The sequence below is a fragment of the Oryctolagus cuniculus genome, chromosome 21, assembly GCF_964237555.1.
Source record: "Oryctolagus cuniculus chromosome 21, mOryCun1.1, whole genome shotgun sequence".
In the NCBI taxonomy this organism is placed as follows: domain Eukaryota; kingdom Metazoa; phylum Chordata; class Mammalia; order Lagomorpha; family Leporidae; genus Oryctolagus; species Oryctolagus cuniculus.
In genome coordinates this window covers 23,870,354-23,888,106 of record NC_091452.1, presented here as the reverse complement: position 1 = coordinate 23,888,106, position 17,753 = coordinate 23,870,354, and the positions used below count along the sequence as shown (strand labels likewise).

Below are 17,753 nucleotides of genomic sequence, written 5' to 3'. Positions count from 1 at the left end.
GCCGGGGGACAACAGGTCTGCGGTCAGGCTGGCCGGGGGCACCCCCACCAACGTCACAAAGTGCAGACAAACCCCAACACGAAAACTGGTTAAAGATGGAAGACGAGGGCCGAGGATAAACCCCCAGGGCTCCTGGGCCTGCCCCACGCTTCGCCCACGCACTCTCTCCTTTCCTTCTCCCCAGCCTGCGTCTCCTTGAGACACGGTCCCAGTTGGAGGTGCCCCCCGGCTCCTGACTCTTCACCCGAATGGGCCTCCCCTTAAAGTCCCCCTGGAAAGTGAGCACAGGGAAAGCCTGCTTCTAGACTCAGTACAAAAAACATGCGGATATGGATTAGTAATGTCTGTCTCGGGCATGGGAGAGGAGCACAGAATCGGGTGCTGCTGCTGGGTTCAGTGTGAGAGTGCGGTCATGCATTAGTGATGTCTGCCTCAGGCACAGAGGGAAGCATGGGAAGAATCAGGTGTTGTTTCTGTGCTCAGTATGAGAGTGTGGTCATAGATTAGTGATGTCTGCCATGGGCACAGAATGGTGTAATAGCAGCCCAAGGGCCCTATGTTAGCATCTGTGACTCCTTCATTCTACAGGTGGAGAGACGCCCAGAGAAGACAGAACTTGCATGAGGTCTGCCAACCAAGCAGCGTCAGGCCCAAACCAGAACCTAGGCACCCTGCCTCTTGGGAAATGGACCAAGAAGAGAGAGTGTGGAAATACCCAAGGAGGCATTGCTGGTAGCTCAGCTTGAGGCTGTGCAGGTAGAGGTCCTCCTTGGTCCCAGCCTGCAGACTGGACAGACGCAGGCCCACATAGATGCTGGGGTTCAGATGCTCCAGGGAGAGCCAGTCCATCCAAGGTAAGAGGCGCTGGCCCAGCTTCTCCACCAGCTGGCTGTCCACTTTTGGCACACCTTAGGAAAGAAAAGACACAAGGTGGCAGAGCCAGGCTGCCAGCAAGGAACTGCTTTGACTTTACCAGGGCCTGCGTCCACCTCCACCCATTCCCACCTCCACCCAGCACACAGCCCACTTGCATGGGGAGATACAGCCACCCTGGAAGACAGGGGACAAAAAGGGAAGCAAGTATCCCCCCAAAAAACAGTTAGAGGGGCTGGCATTGTGGCACAGTAGGCAAAGCCACCACCTGCAACACCAGCATCCTATTTGGGCCCCAGTTCAAGTCCTGGCTGCTCCACTACCAATCCAGCTCCCTGATAATGGCCTGGGAAAAGCAGTGAAAGATGGTTCAAGTCCTTGGAACTTGGTACCCACATGGGAGACCCAGAAGAAGCTCCTGGCTCCTGGCTTTGGCCTGGCCCAGCTCTGGTCATTGCAGATCTCTGGGGGAGTAAACCAGTGGATGGAAGATCTCTATTTCTCTCCCGCGCTCTCTCTCTCTCTCTTACACACACACACACACACACACACAGCTGTAGTGAGATGGGGAGAGGAGGTGGTCCATGGTGGAGATCAGAGGATGCTGTTGCCAGGCAACTGATCCATCCATCAGCAGCGACAGCAAGACCTGGAGGCCATGCCACTCTCACACCAGCCTTGTGATGCAGACACTGTCATCAACACTTTGCACAAAAGAGGGGACAGAAGTTCAAAGTTCATGTACTTTGCAAACCCCACAGACCGCCTGGCACACTGCGGCTGCCTGGGGAGCTTCCACTGTGCAGATCTCAAAATCATGCTTTTCCTCTCATCTCTGCATGAGCGAAGGGGACCTCAGTTTGGTCAGATTCAACCAGGGTGGCCCTAGAGCACTTTGTCCCCTGTGGGCTCCACTGCCCGACGGTGGCCTCCACTGTGCCACATCCTAGGATGCTGGGGGACACTCCAACCGGAGGATGAAACAAAGTGTTTCCTGGGCCTCCCGGAACCAGGACCTGGGTCATGCCTATTTCCCCACAAGTTATAGGTAACTGTTGCTATGAGGTGACCATCGCTAGGCAAAACCCTAAATAATTCCTTGCTGTGTGGGCTCCGCCAGAACACGTGGCTGGTTTCTCACCAAATGTTCACTAAGAGAATCTGGACACAGGGTTGCTTTTCTGTTCTCTTTCTCTTGCTCGGAGCCTTTCTGTGTCTCTCTCTCTTTTTTTTTAATGCTTATTTATTGGGACCGGCATTATGGTGTGGCGGGTTAAGCCTCCACCTGTGATGCCAGCATCCCATGTGAGTGCTGGTTCCAGTCCTGGCTGCTCCATTTCTGCTCCAGCTCCCTGCTAATGCACCTGGGAAGGCAGCGGAAGGTTGCCCACATGCTTGGGTCCTTGCCACCCACGTGGGAGATCCCAGGTGGAGCTCCAGGCTCCTGGCTTCAGCTTGGTCTACTACTGGTTGTTGTGGCCATTTAGGGAATGAACCAGCAGATGGAAAATCTCTCTCTCTCTCTCTCTCTCTCTCTCTCTCTCTCTCTTTGACGGGCAGAGTGGGCAGTGAGATAGAGAGACAGAGAGAAAGGTCTTCCTTTTTTTTCCCGTTGGTTCACCCCTCAATGGCTGCTGCGGCTGGCGCGCTGTGGCCAGCGCACTGCGTTGATCTGAAGCCAGGAGCCATGTGCTTCCTCCTGGTCTCCCATGCAGGTGCAGGGCCCAAGGACCTGGGCCATCCTCCACTGCACTCCCGGGCCATAGCAGAGAGCTGGACAGGAAGAGGAGCAACCGGGACAGAACCGGCGCCCTGACTGGGACTAGAACCTGGTGTGCCGGCGCCGCAGGCGAAGGATTAGCCTATTGAGCCGCGGCACTGGTCTCTCTTTCTCTTAAGATTTATTTATTTATTTGAAAGTCAGAGTTACACAGAGAAAGAAGGCGAGGCAAAGAGAGAGAGAGAGAGAGAGAGAGAGAGAGAGAGAGAGAGAGGTCTTCCATCTGCTGGTTCACTCCTTAAATGGCTGCAATGGCCGGAGCTGTGCCAATTCGAAGCCAGGAGCCAGGAGCTTCTTCTAGGTCTCCCATGTGGGTGTAGGGGCCTAAAGACTTGGGCCATTTTCTACTGCTTTCTCAGGCCATAGCACAGAGCTGGATTAGAAGTGGAGCAGCCGGGACTCAAACCGGCGCCCATATGGGATACCGGCACTGCAGGAGAAAGCTTTACCTGCTATGCCACAGTGCCAGACCCAAGATATTTCTCTCTTTCTGTATCTCTCCCTCTTTCTCTGTAACTCTGCCTTTCAAATAAATAAAATGAATTTTTGAAAATTTTTATTTATTTTCATATACTTGAAATAAAGAGACAGAGAGAGCGAGAGCGAGAGAAAGAGAGAGCAAGCGAGAGAGAGATCTTCCATTCACTGGTCCATTCCCCAGATGCCCACAACGTCCAGGGCTGGCCCAGGTTAAAGCCAGGGGTGGGGAACTCCACCCAGGACTCCCATGTGGATGGCAGGAGCCCAAGTACGTAGGCCTTCTTCCACTCCCTTCCCAGCTGTATTGGCCGGGAGCTGAATCAAAACAGAGTAGCCAGGACCTGAACAGGCATTCTGATAGGGGATACAGGTGTCAAGAGTGGCAGCTTAACCAGCTACACCACACCACTGGCCCCTCTGTCTCCGTTTCTGCAGGTCTCTCCCTGTATCTGTCTGTCCCTCTCTTTCAAGGTCTCTGGGTCTGTCTGCCCGGTCTGTCCCAGCCTCTGTCTTTCCTGCCACCTGTCCCTCCGCACCTGTCTCTCCCTCTCTTCCTTCCTGAAGCTTCTACCGTGGGCTCTGACCTGTGGCATGATGAGTCAGCCTGGGTTAGAAGTGATAAGGGGAGGAGTTGGCTGAAAGGGAGGTTGATGACCGCAATCCAATCTCTGTAGAAGGAAGAAGCTGGGCAGATTCACCCAGGGTAACGAGAAAGACCTGGGGCAAACTCTCCTCAGCACGGGGCCTCCTGCTCTCAGGGGCGCCCGGCCCTCCCGCTGGGGAGGGACTGGCCTTGACGTTCAGAAGCCCGGGAGCCCATCTCGCAGGTGCGCGGGGGCAGCACTCCCTGTCCGTGTCACAGGCATGCAGAACTTTAAGCTGGCGAACCAGGTGCTGTGGCCCCCAGCATGGGAGCATCCTTAGTCTATTTGGCAGGGGAGGAAGTGAGGGTGGGAGAGACTATGTGACTTGGCAGCAGTGGGCTGCATCCCACAAAGTCACGTCCAAGGTTCTGCATCCCCAGGGAAGAGGAATCTTGAGGGGTCGCCGGGCTTACAGGATCACTGTCCAAAGTTGAGTACCAGGCAGCCAGGTCAACAGGAAGGGAAGCTCTGGCTGGCTGAACCCAGGTCTCCCCGGGAGTCCGACTGGACGAGAACCAAGGGCCCAGGGCCCCGGGGTCTCGTTACTCTTGTAGAGCACGGGGCTGAGGCTCCTGGCACCCGGGGAGGACCTGGCCTGGGGTTCCAGAACCAAGTCCGGCAAGGTTCCTCTGAGCAGGCTGACGGCCCTTTCAACCTCTGCCTTCTTCCTCCATGTGGACACGATTATGCCGGCCTCTCGGGGTTTCTCCAGGGTCAGCAGTGACCACCGCAGAGCACAGGGGGGAAGAAGACAGGTGAGGCAGCGGCGCCTCTGCTTCCCACTGGCCCCAGTGCGTGTGTGTGAGGCCCTTGTCTGTGCTCTGAGACTCACAGCCGGGTCCCGAGAGACCCCAGGGAAGTCCCAGAGGTCCCCTGGGGTGCAGAACCAGAGCAGACAAGGCCTCCGACCACTCCCTTCCCTCTGCCTGCAATGCTTGTCCCTGCTCCTTTTCCTCTGCTCCCTTGGTGCCTGCTGGTCCTTGGAGGTCCATCCCCAGCCTCCCTTCCCCCGCCATGGCCCCTGTGGCTCTCTCCCGTACCCCCGTGGCTGGCGGCCACTGTGGCACTCAGGTAGCCCTGCTTGTCCCTTGATTTCTCCTGTCCGACCCCTTCCCGGAGCCCAGCTTTGAGGAGGGCAGCGATGGGACCTGTCCTGCTTGCTCTTTCTGGCCCTAAAGCCTAAGCACGAGATGGCTCCTTTAGCGATGGGCTAAACAAGAGAACAAATGCGTGGCTCCGTCGGGGAGATCTTGCCTGTCGGGGAGCAAGGCGTGGGCTCAACCTCACCGTACTGGGTCGCCTGATGGGCCCGGGTCGGTGGCGGCCCAGGGGGACAGATAAGTGCCCTCCTTCCGCCCCGAGCCTCAGTTTCCCCAGATACACAATGACCACAGGACACTCCTCCCGCTTAAGAACCCAGCAGGAAAGAGGTGTGGGGTCTAGGGGGGTGGTTACTCACCACAGATCTCAGCACGAGCCCCCAGGGCCCCCAGCAGGAAGATCAGAGCCCCCAGGCACCCCATGGCAGGAGCAGGGGGCTGAGCAGCAGGGGACTGGACGGGAAATGGGCGCACTCCTCGCGGGGCTGGCCTCGCAGGTGCTCTCGACCACAGCGGGTCACTGCTCCGACACGGGCCGCGTCCGGTCACTGATTAATCCCTCCACGCCCGCAGCCGGCAGTGCACTGCTAAGTCAGCAATCAGGAGGAAGGAACATCTGTGGCTGGGGAGGAAGAGGGCCTAAGAGCACAGGAAGGCAGGGCAGAGCGGGGGACAGGGGAAGGCAGGGAGGCACCAACTTGACACCAGTCACGTTCCGGGCCCCACTGCTTAAAGAGCTGGGGACGGCTGATCTGCCCCCAGGCTGCCCGGCTGCGCCTGCCTGGTGTCCCCAGAGCTGTTCCCAAGTAGATCAGCAGGCCGCGGGTGCCTACCTGGTTCCCCTCCCAGCAGGAGCCCTGGGAAGCGCCCACCCTGGCCCGGGACACTTCTTGAGCGCAACAGGGAACAGCGGTGGTGATCACGTGAGCAAGAGTGCTGGAGTCAGCTGTCCTGGCCCCGGCCAGCCCAGCGCTGGGGGTGGGGGTGGGGGGGTGGGGGGTGGAGCCACTGGGTCCAGACTAGGCAGGCCAGTTTTCTCAGCCAGCCCTCAAAAAGCCAAGGGAGGGAGCCTCCAGGAGACAAAACAACAAGTTAAAGAATGAGATTGGATTGTTTGAGTCACCACGGGAAGCTGGGCTGCTTGCCAGAGTGAGGAAAGCAACCTAAAAGAAAAAGTCTCTGCCAAGAGCAGAGACAATAACAAAGATCAGAGACAATAACAATAACAGACTCCTCTCCTCACCTGCCCAGCCCCCCAGGAGAATCAAGGTGCCTGAGCTGTGTGACCTGGGCCACACTGCTTACCCTCTCTGAGTTGAGTTGGTTTCCCCTTGCGTGAGAATAGAAGGTTGGGCAGGATCATTCCGACAGCTCCCTTCCAGTGCCACCTGCAAAGCTGTCACAGCTTTAGACCATCTCTACTCATTTCCAAACTGGCTTTTTACGGCATTGCTTTGGGACAAACGGCCAAGGGTCGTTCTTCCAGCACAACCTATTTTTGCATCTGCCTTATCACAAGCCAAAGCTTCCCACAGATGACTACAGAGATGTCCATCTGTTTACATAATACCTGGAGCTAACAGGAGACAGGCTGTGCAGGGCAGGCAGGTTTCCCGTGGCCACCTGGGGGCCCAGCGTCTGCAGAAGTGTGGCTGTGGATCTCCAGGATACCACAGTGGGGTGTGCAATGGAGCCACTGCCCTAGCACCGCCTCCCCCAGCACACACACACACACACACACCCCTCTGCCTGCAATGGTTGGCCCTGGATGGCCACAATTCTGGTTCCTGCCATGTCCAGGAGGGCAGACTGGAGGAGGTGGCCGTGGCTGAGAGTCTCCCTGACACCTGCCTCTAGTGACAAGCAGCTTTTTTCAGGGGGGTCACTCCTGAGCCCCAAGGGTGCAAGGGTGCCTCTGTGAAGGAGACAAACACCTACCGGCACCCTCCTCCACCCGCCCACCCCGCTGCCTGAACTCAGCCCCCAGAGGAGGAATGAGTTTCCCACAGCTGTTAGAAACAGAGTGACGGGGCTGGCACTTTCTTACCAGTAAGAGTGAAACTTCCGAGTGATGCTGTGGTGCAGTGGGTAAAGCCTCTGCCTGCAGTGCCAGCGTCTCTTATGAGCGCAGATTCGAGTCCCGGCTGCCCCACTTCCGATCCAGCTCTCTGCTGTGGCCTGGGAGAGCAGTAGAAGATGGCCCAGGTCCTTGGGCCCCTGCACCCCCATTGGAGACCCGTAAGAAGCTCCTGGCTCCTGGCTTCGGATGGGCCTAGTTCTGGCCATTGCAGACATTTGGGGAGTGAATCAGTAGATGGAAGACCTCTCTCTCTCTCTCTCTCTCTCTCTCTGCCTCTCCTCTCTCTGTGCAACTCTGACTTTCAAGTAAATAAATAAATCATTAAAAAAAAAAAAAACAGAATGAAACTTCCACTCCTGCCTGGAGAGGCTAAGTCAGATACGATGCAAAGACGCTGCCTCAGATAAGACTGTTCTGAACACCAGCACTGCTCGGCTGACGCTGCGCCTGACTCCCGCCTCCCCCAGACCTGCTGCAGCCTTCCCCTCCCTGGCTCAGACCCCACAGTTCTGCTGGGCTGTGCCTCTCGTTGCAATGGGTCAACAAACATGGCTTGGTTTGTTGCTGGTGGTCTCAGGCTGAGTAGGCTGGGACACAGCCTAAGAAATAATCCAAAAGGGAAGAATAGGGGTGGGCCTCGTGGGACACCGCATCCCGTACTGCAGTGTCTGCTCTGAGTCTTGGCTGCTCCAGGCTCTGCTCCGGCTTCCTGCTGACGCACACCCTGAGGCAGATGATGGTTCAACATGTGGGAGACCCAGATTGAGTCCTAAGCTCCTAGCTTTGGACTAAGCCCAATTCTGGCTATAGTGGACATTTTGGGGAGTGACCAGTGGACTAAGTCTCTCCCTCTCTCTCTTTCTCCACCTTTCAAATAAAATGAAAATAATTTTTTCAAAAAACAGAAAAAAATAAAATTATGTACATGACAAGAGCATAAGAAAAATGCCTATAACAAACACACTGTGATATGGTTTTATATGGAATACTCATTTTAGGAATTAAAAAAGGTTGGGGCCAGCGCTGTGGCATTGTGGGTAAAACCAACATTCCCTGCTAATGTGCCTAGGAAATCAGTAGAGGATGGCCCAAGTCTTTGGGCCCCTGCACCCATGTAAGAGACCTGGAAAAAGCTCCTGGCTCCTGGCTTCAGACTGGCCCAGCTCCAGCCATTGTGGTCATTTGGGGAGTGAACCAGTGGATGGAAGACCTCTCTCTCTCTCTCTAATTCGGCCTTTCTTTCTTTTTTTTTTTTTTTAAGATTTATTCATTTTACTTGAAAGTCAGAGTTACACAGAGAGAGGAGAAGCAGAGAGAGAGAGAGAGATCTTCCATCCGATGGTTCACTCCCCAATTGGCTGCAACGGCTGGAACTGCGCCAATCCGAAGCCAGGAGCCAGGAGCTTCCTCTGGGTCTCCCACGTGGGTGCAGGGGCCCAAGGACTTGGGCCATCTTCTACTGCTATCCCAGGCCACAGCAGAGAGCTGGATCAGAAGTGGAGCAGCCAGGACATGAACCGGTGCCCATATGGGATGCTGGCGCTTCAGGCCATGGTGTTAACCCGCTGCACCACAGCACCGGCCCCTCGGCCTTTCAAATAAAATAAATGAGTCTTTTTTAAAAAATGTACATGTTTAACAGAAGCTAGGTACATGGTGTTCACTCTAAATTCTTTCAACTTGGCTGTATGTTTGGATTTCTATAATTAAAATGTTGAGGGGAAGAAAATTAAAATTTAAAGTACACATATTAAAATCTTACTTTGGAAACCACTTACAAGGAATGATGTTGATAATGAATCTTAAGCTTAAAATACATGGAACATATGTTGTTTGCACAGAAAACTAGAAAATACATGTGTGATAGGGAGGAAAGAGGAGGAAAAAGAGGGGAAAGTAAAGAAAAAGAAACTCACCAGGCGTGGGTGTAGAGCACAGTGGTTAAAACATCACCAGTGCTGTGGTGTGGCGGGTAAAGCCTCCTCCTGCAGTGCCGGCATCTCACATGGGTGCCAGTTCGAATCCCGGCTGCTCCACTTCCAATCCAACTCTCTGCTGTGGCCTGGGAAAGCAGTAGAAGATGGCCCAAGTCCTTGGGCCCCTGGACCCAAGTGGGAGACCCGGAGGAAGCTCCTGGCTCCTGGCTCCTGGCTTCGGATAGGCGCAGCTCTGGCCCTTGCAGCCAATTGAGGAGTGAACCAATGGATAGAAGACACCTCTCTCTCTCTCTCTGCCTCTCCTCTCTCTCTCTGTGTGTGTAACTCTGATTTTCAAATAAATAAATAAAATCTTTTTTATAGAATGTTTATTTATTTTATTTGAAAGAGTTACACACACACAGAGAGAAGAGAGGTCTTCCATCTTATGGTTCACTCCCCAAATGGCCTCAACAGCTGGAGCTGTGCGGATCCGAAGCCAGGAGCCTCTTCCGGGTCCCCCATGTGGGTGCAGGGGCCAAAGGACTTGGGCCATCTTCCACTGCTTTCCCAGGCCATAGCAGAGAGTTGGACAGGAAGTGGAGCAGCTGGGTCTCAAACCAGCGCCCACATGGGATGCCGGGCTTCAGGCCAGGGCGTTAACCCATTGTGCCACAGCGCCAGCCCCTAAATAAATAAAATCTTTTAAAAAAAGACATCACTTGGGAGGGCCAGAGAGTTGAGCTGCTGCTTGTGACGCCAGCATCCCATACCGAAGTGCTACTTCAAGTCCTGGGGGCTCCAATTGCACCCCATTTCCCTGAAAACGCCTTCTCTGGGAAGGCAGCAGAAGATGGTGTAAGCGCTGGGGCCCCTGCCATCCACATGGGAGACCTGGATGGAGTCCTGGGCTCCCAGCTTCAGCCTGACCCAGCCCCAGCCATTGAGGCCATTTAAGGAGTAAACAAGTGGGTAAAAACCCTTTCTTTCTCCTCTCTCTCTCTCTCTCTGCCTTTCAAATAAACAAATAAATCTTGTTCGAAGATGGAATCCTGGCTGCTCCACTCCAATCCAGTTCTCTGCTAATTGCCTGGAAAAAGCAGTGGAAGATGGTCCAAGTGCTTGGGCCCCTGCACTCATGTGGGAGACCCGGATGAAACTTCTGGCTCCTGGCTTCTGCCTGGCCCAAACCCGGCCATTGTGGCCATTTAGGGACTGAACCAACAGATGGAAGACCTCTCTCTCTCTTTTTGTCTCTCCTTCTCTCTGTAACTCTGATTCTCAAATAAATAAATAAATCTAAAAGGGGGGCATCATCATCCCCTATCAGAATGCCTGGGTTCAAGTCTTAGCTCTGCTTCTGGTTCCAGCTACCCACCAACGCACACCCTGGGAGGCAGCAGCCGATGGTTTCGGTAGTTGCACCCTGGCCACCCACGTGGGCGACCTGGACTGAGCTCTGTGCTCCTGGCTTTGGCCTGGCCCAGCCCTAGCTGTTACAGGTGTTTGAAGAGTGAACCAGCACGTGGAAGATCTCTGTCAGTCTCTATCTCTGTCTTTCATATAAAAAGGAAAATAGGGGCTGGCACTGTGATGGATGCTGACATCCCATCCTGGGGCCAGTTCGGGTCCTGGATGCTCCACTTCCGACCCAGCACCCTGCTAATGTGCCTGGGAAACATAGTGGAGGGTGGCCCATGTGCGTGGGCCCCTGCACCCATGTGGGAGACCCAGAAGAAGCTCCCGGCTCCTGGCTTCAGCCTCGCTCAGCCCTGGCTGTTGTGGCCTTTTGGGGAGTGAACCAGCAGATGGAAGACCTCTGTCTTTCCCTCTCTTTTTCTCTGTAAAACTCTGCCTTTCAAATCAATGAATAAATCTTTTGAAAAATAAAAATAAATAAACTTTAAAAAAAGAAAATCATCAATGGTCCCATCAGCTAGGGCTGCGGTTTTCCAAAATGTTCTTCCTGGAAGCCTGGCAGCTTCTGGGATCCTTTTTGGGATTTATGAGTTCAAAATTACAGACAACTCCCAAACTCCATGGGTTCCACATCCACGGATTTAACCAACATTTTGGATTGAAAACATTTGGGGGAAAATTGTATCTGTAACAAATGTAGGGTCTTTACCTCCATTAGCATCTCCATTGTATTTGCTGTTATAAATACTCTAGAGAGGATCTGAAGTATACGGGAAGATTGCATAGTGCGCACGCAGACTACACCGTCTCATACAGAGGAACTAGAGCATCACGGATTCAGGAATCCCAGGAGGTCTCGAAACTATTGCCCGTGCCGGCGCCGCGGCTCAACAGGCTAATCCTCCGCCTAGAACTGGGTTCTAGTCCTGGTCGGGGTGCCGGATTCTGTCCCGGTTGCCCCTCTTCCAGGCCAGCCCTCTGCTGTGGCCAGGGAGTGCAGTGGAGGATGGCCCAAGTACTTGGGCCCTGCACCCCATGGGAGACCAGGAGAAGTACCTGGCTCCTGCCATCGGATCAGTGCGGTGCACTGGCTGCGGCGGCCATTGGAGGGTGAACCAACGGCAAAGGAAGACCTTTCTCTCTCTCTCTGTCCACTCTGTAAAAAAAAAAAAAAAAAAGAAAAAGAAAAAGAAAAAGAAAAAGAAAAAGAAAAGAAAAGAAAAGAAAAGAAAACTATTGCCCATGAACACTGGGAGAACCAGTGGATGGAAATGTCTTTATCTCTGTCTCTCCCTCTCTCTCTCTGTCACTCTGCCTTTAAAACAAACAAAATATATCTTTTTTTTTTTTTTTTTTTGACAGGCAGAGTGGACAGTGAGAGAGAGAGACAGAGAGAAAGGTCTTCCTTTGCCGTTGGTTCACCCTCCAATGGCCGTCACGGCCGGCGCGCTGCGGCGGGCGCACCGCGCTGATCTGATGGCAGGAGCCAGGAGCCAGGTGCTTTTCCTGGTCTCCCATGGGGTGCAGGGCCCAAGCACCTGGGCCATCCTCCACTGCACTCCCTGGCCACAGCAGAGGGCTGGCCTGGAAGAGGGGCAACCGGGACAGAATCCGGCGCCCCAACCGGGACTAGAACCTGGTGTGCCGGCGCCGCTAGGCGGAGGATTAGCCTAGTGAGCCGCGGCACCGGCCTTAAAACAAACAAAATATATCTTAAAAGTAATACTGAAGAACAAAATTAGAAAGCTTACAACACCTGATTTCAAAACTTGCTATAAAGGAGGGAGGAAGGGAGGAAGGGAATATTGTGTTCTTAGAATGGTATCTACAAATCACATTGAATCTGCTAAAAACTAATTAAAAATTTAAAAAGTCAAAAAAACACACAAATAAATAGATTTTTTTAGAAAAGAAAAAAAAGACTTGCTATAAAGTTAGTCATCAAAATGGTGGTGGTATTGATGAAACAGAACGGAGTCCAGAAATACATCCCTACAAATGTAGTCAGCTCATACAAGGGTACTTAAAAAGCTTATGGCAAACGCAACTTACGAAAACACTCTGAATGAGTTCCAAAAATTTCTGCACTAAAATTATAATTCCATCTCCCCAGAAACATCTTGAAGGACCCTTGTGTAATGGCAGACACATGATGCCGTGCGTTTGTCACAGTCTATGGAAATGTGCAGCACAGAGTAAACCTTTTTTTAAAAAAATCATTTAGATCAAAGGATCCTATGGAGGAATGCAGGACCTGACAAATGTGTCTTGCGAATGCAAGAAACAACCTTGCTGGAATGGGTAGGGGAAATGGGGAGGGGGAAGGGGTTGACTTTGAAAATGAGCGAGGTCTATAAGACTAAAGGAAGGGGTGGGCGTTTGGCACAGCAGCTGAGTGGCCACTTGTGTTGCCCTTATCCTCTACTGGAGTGCCTGGGTTCAAGTCCCCAGTACGGCTTCCTGCTGGTGTACATGTCGGGGGGCAGCAGGAGACGGCTCAAGGACTTGAGTACCTGACACCTACGTGGGACACCAGATGGAGTTCCAGAGTCCTGGCTTCGGCGGTTGTGGAGGGTATTCGGGGAGTGAATCCGAGCATGGACAATCTCTCTGTCTCTCTGCCTTTCAAATAAAATGAAAACAAATAAAATTACAAAAAGAATAAAGGGGAAAGTATCTGTACGTGAGCACTATGCTCTGGTTGCATACTGTGAGGTACGGGTCAGTAAGTCTGACACTACTAGACATGTGCACTGGAATGGAGTGAGTTTACAGACAGGCAAGGGGAGGAAGCTAGCATGACCCATGTCATAACAGATTCGAGTTAGAGATTCCAGCACAGACTCATGCTTAGTTTGATACGGATGCAGAGAGGGACACGTGGGGGTGTTTATAGATGTGTGTATACAGCAGAACACATACATACATTTCCTTGCTCTTTCAGCTGAGAGGGTCTAGAGGCAACAGTACCTGAGCAGCGATGAGAACGCCTACCGCCCAGACCTTGGTTTACAATACCATTCATGCACTTCTCCCAGGAGCCCTGGTTCCTCTTATGCAGGACAAGAAATATACAAACTGGAGCATCTTGGGTTCCACAAAGGATGAAAGTGTGTGTGTGTGTGTGTGTGCGTGTGCGTGTGTGCGCATGTCCCCCACCCTCAACACACACAGGCGGAGTGTGTCAAAGGGATACAGGAGCCAGCTGGAAGAATCTCCCAATGGCCAAAGCTGTAGCAATGTTGAGGCAGGACAGAAGTAGGACTCACAGGGCCCACTCTGTGGTACAGTGGGTTAAGCCACCACTTGGGGTGCCGGCATCCCATAGTAGAACACTGGTTAGAGTCCTGGCTGCTCCACTTCCCATCCAGCTCCCTGCTAATGCACCTGGGAAGGCAGCGGATGATGGCCCAAGTACTTGGGCCCCCGCCACCCATGTGGGAGACACAGACCTGGACCAGCCTAGGCTGTTGTTGTCATAAGGGAGTGAACCAGCAGATGGAAGATACCTCTTTCTTTCTTTCTCTCTCTCTCTCACTTTCAAATAAAAAAGTAGGATTCACAAAACCAAAAAGCAGGACCCTCCTGACCTGACACGTATCCATCTCCCACCCCAGGTTGTATCCATCTCCAACTGCAGGTCACTCCACCAGGCTCTCAACCAATCAGGAGCAAGGATCACCCACACCCTAACTGTGAAAGAACCCACCCCTTCACTGCCCTGTTAGGGACTCCCCACTCTCACACCTGTTTAGAATATCCCAGTACCACCAATGTGTGACCTTCCTGGGGAGGCACTGGTGAGTAACGCAGTCATTCGGGGCATGTCGTGTACAGAACAGAACCTGAACAGAACACCAAGCCCAGTGCCCACGCTTCCCCAGCTGATAAAAACCCCTGCCCCGCTCCCCTCAGTGAGCCAGTGGGTGGAACCCCTTCAGCCGGGCCCTCTCCTTGTGCCTGATGCAACCCCCAATAAGCCTTGTCTACATTGCGGGCTGGCCCCTGGTCAATTTCTATTACAAGGGAGTCAAGGAACCTGGGGTTGTATCAAACTGAGTAACAAATCCAATAGCATTATAACATAACCCAAAGGAAAGAACAAATATCCATGAGTCTATACTGTTATACATAGATGGCTGACCACGAGGAGAAGTGATTGATACGGAGAAGAGACACATCTCCCAGACAGAAGAATTCTGAGTTATTTACATAGATTCTGAGCCCTTGAGGGGGGGCGTAGAACTCCCTGCTCCCTGCGTCTGGGTGTGCATGGTGAATTTCTTCCGAAGAGCACCGGATGGAAAACGGGTGGGAGGGAAGAGTGCCTTTGCGAGGGAGAAAGCTGACAAACAGTGCCTCAGCCACAGGGTCAAAGTCAACATCAGCACGGCTAAGTCACGGGGCGGCGTCTGCCCTCGCGGGGGTGGGATGCACATGGCGCTTGACCTCTGTGGTCTTCCTCTCCCAGACCCCAGTGCAACGAGGAGAGGCACGCCACGCGCCAAAGAAGGGAGGCACGTTCTAGAACACGCCTGCGCTGGACTTCTCCAAGCCGTCAAGGCGGGGAGACGGAGGGACTGCCAGGCGGGAGAAGCCCGTGAGACGGCTGAGTGCAATAGGGTCGCCGGGGAAAGGATAATGGATAAAAACTCAGACGTACGAATACTGCAAGGACTTTAACCAGTCATGATGTACTAATATTGGTTCCTCAGTTGTAACAAATGCACTACACTGATTGATGTTTCCTAACGATGACAACTGGCCGTGGGCACACGGGGACTCTGTACTAGAGCTGATTTTTATGTGATTCTAAAGCTTTCCTTAAAATAGTCTCTTTTTTTAAAAAAAAAATTTATTTATTTATTTATTTATTTGAAAGGCAAAGTTACAGAGAGGCAAGGGCAGAGAGAGAGAGGGAGGACTTCCATCCGCTGGTTCACCCTCCAGGTGGCCGCAACAGCTGGAGCTGCACCGATCGGAAGCCAGGAGGCAGGAGCTTCTTCGGGTCTCCCACGCAGGTGCAGGAGCCCAGGACTTGGGCCATCTTCTACTGCTATCCCAGGCCACAGCAGGGAGCTGGACCAGAAGCGGAGCAGCCGGGTCTCAAACCAGTGCAGTTGGATCTCAATCCGGTGCGCATATGGGATGCCAGCACTGCAGGTGGCAGCTTTACCCACTATGCCACAGCACCAGCCTCAAAATAGTTTATTTTTTTTAAAAAGGAACATTTCTTTAAAAATGGTTACCTCATCATTTTCATGAGCATGGAAGGTATTTATTCTGAATTTCCTAAATAAACTACCTTACGTGTTAGAGATTGCACTGATTTTAAGCAACTATGGAGGGTGGGGGCTTAGTCAGGGCTGGGTGAAGTAAACCAGATGTGGTAGGAGCAGCACACTGACCAGTTGCTCAAGAGCTCACAGCTTTATTTTAAATGTCTTAGGAGAAACTAAATGTTCACATCCTCTTTTTGTGACACCATACCAAATATGATGAATTGATTTCAATTTTGTCTCAGTATATCTATGCTAATTTTTTGTCTATGCTAATTTTGTACTCCTTTTTGTAAATTAAAGATCTGATTTCAAAAATGTGAACAGTTAAGAGAGTACAGGAGACAGCATAAGGTGGTCCAACATTCGCCCAATGGGAGTTAGTCCACTGGTGAGGATGAAGAAAAAGCAACATTTAAAAGATTATGGGTAAGAGTCTTCCAGAATTGAGGACAGACATTAATTCTCAGAAAGAGGAATCTCAAGCCAGAAAAAATAAAAAGAAATCTAAAGCCAGAAACATCATAACAACACAAAAGACAACAAAAATAAAGTCTTAAAAGAAGTCAGAAAAAGACGTAGTATCTACAAAGAGATAATCCTACTGACAGACCTCTCCAACAACTGGCATTACCACTGAAGCCAGAACACATCAGAACGATGTCTTCATTGTGTCTACACACTGTACCAGCCACCTGTATTCCACACCCAGGGAAACTGTCACTCAAAAAGAAAAACTAAGGGGCTGGCATTGTGGTACTGCCAGTTAAGCCACTGCCTGTGATGGTGGCGTCCCATATGGGCACTGGTTTGAGTCCCAGCTGCTCCACTTCTGATCCAGCTCCCTGCTGATGCACCTGGGGAAGCAGCAGCAGCAGATCACCCAAGTACTTGGGTCCCTGCCACCCCCGTGCAAGACCCAGCTGGAATTCCAGGTTACTGGTTATGGCCTGGCCCAACCGTGGTCATTGTGGCCATTTGGGGAGTGAACCAACGGATGGAAGATCTCTGTCTGTCTCTCCCTCATCTCTCAGTAACTCTACCTTTCAAATAAATAAATAAGCCTCTAAAATAAAAAATTCTTAAAACTAAAAAATAAGAATCAAATGAATGCTTTCAGACAACCAAAAATGGAGAGTTTCATTGCAACGGAACCTTACTGACTGCATTAGTCTGTTTTCTGTTGCTGTAATAAAACACGTGAAGGTTTATCAGCTCGCAGTTTGGGCACTGCCATCCGTTTGGTTCTGATGAAGGCCTCAGAGCGGCAGCGGTGGCAAAGGAAGCCCCTAAGCAGAGAGAGGTCTTTCAAGTAGTCTGGCTCTTCTACAACAACAACCCACTCCCACAGGAACTCGTGGGGTCCCACAAGAACGACCTAACTCCTTCCAAGGACAACACTCACAACGACCCACCCACCTCCCACCAGGCTCCACCTCTCAGGTTCCACCACCTCTTACGACTCCCACACTGAAGACCACGCTTCCACCACGTGAAACCTGGGGGGAACAAACCGCATCCAAAGCATTGCACTAGCTCACCTCCAGAAGAAGACAATGATCTCAACAGGAACATCTAACGGGCAAGAAAGAATAGGGAGCAAAAACACGACAAGCCCAGGGATGAATCAAACACATCCTGACTCCATTAAACCAGATCACTAACGTACAATCTAAGTGATCATGTAACATGATAAAAATACAGCACAACCCTTGTACGTCAGGCCTACAGGGAGCAGATGTGAGTGTGAATGCTTTAAGATCCGTGCATGGTTCCCGAGGAGGGCAAAGACAATGATTAAATTCAGGATTTGCTATATCAATGTGCAAGTTAAAATTTTCTGGCAATTATTAAAAGAACAGAAACAGAGTACATAGCTGTGAACTAGTAGAGGGGAAAACGGAATCAGTGTGTGGAGAATTTAACCCAGAAGGAAACAAAATGGAGGAAGGGGAACAGAGTAAAAGCGAATAGATAAAATGAAAATCTGAAGTATACATAAATCAAAATATGCCAGCCATGAAACCCCATGGAAGCGGATGAAACCATCCTGCTAGGTGGCAAAGATTAAGACTGATTTTTTTCTTTAAAGAAAGATTTAATTATTTATTTGAAAGTCAGAACTGCAGAGAGAGAGAGAGATCTTCCATCCTCTGGTTCACTCCCCAAATGGCCACAAAGC

At 51.8% G+C, this 17,753-nt stretch overlaps 1 protein-coding gene across 7 annotated transcripts in view; it reads right to left on the bottom strand.

Annotated features, from left to right (window-relative positions):
- TCN2 (transcobalamin 2) overlaps positions 1-17,753 on the bottom strand; it is a 34,747-nt gene that overhangs the window by 9,867 nt on the left and 7,127 nt on the right. The window contains exons 3-8 of one of the 7 annotated variants that reach the window (XM_070065826.1): positions 12,806-12,914; positions 8,874-9,019; positions 6,925-7,055; positions 6,183-6,265; positions 5,237-5,493; positions 716-908 (exon numbers count right to left, since the gene is read on the bottom strand). In XM_070065826.1, coding sequence (XP_069921927.1) covers positions 716-908; positions 5,237-5,300 — 257 coding nt within the window. In that variant the 5' untranslated portion in view covers positions 5,301-5,493; positions 6,183-6,265; positions 6,925-7,055; positions 8,874-9,019; positions 12,806-12,914. Of the gene's footprint in view, positions 1-715; positions 945-5,236; positions 5,494-5,710; positions 5,864-6,182; positions 6,274-6,924; positions 7,056-8,873; positions 9,020-12,805; positions 12,915-17,753 lie in introns of those variants that run through there. The other 6 variants (XM_070065828.1, XM_070065825.1, XM_070065829.1 and 3 more) reach the window with 6 other exon arrangements.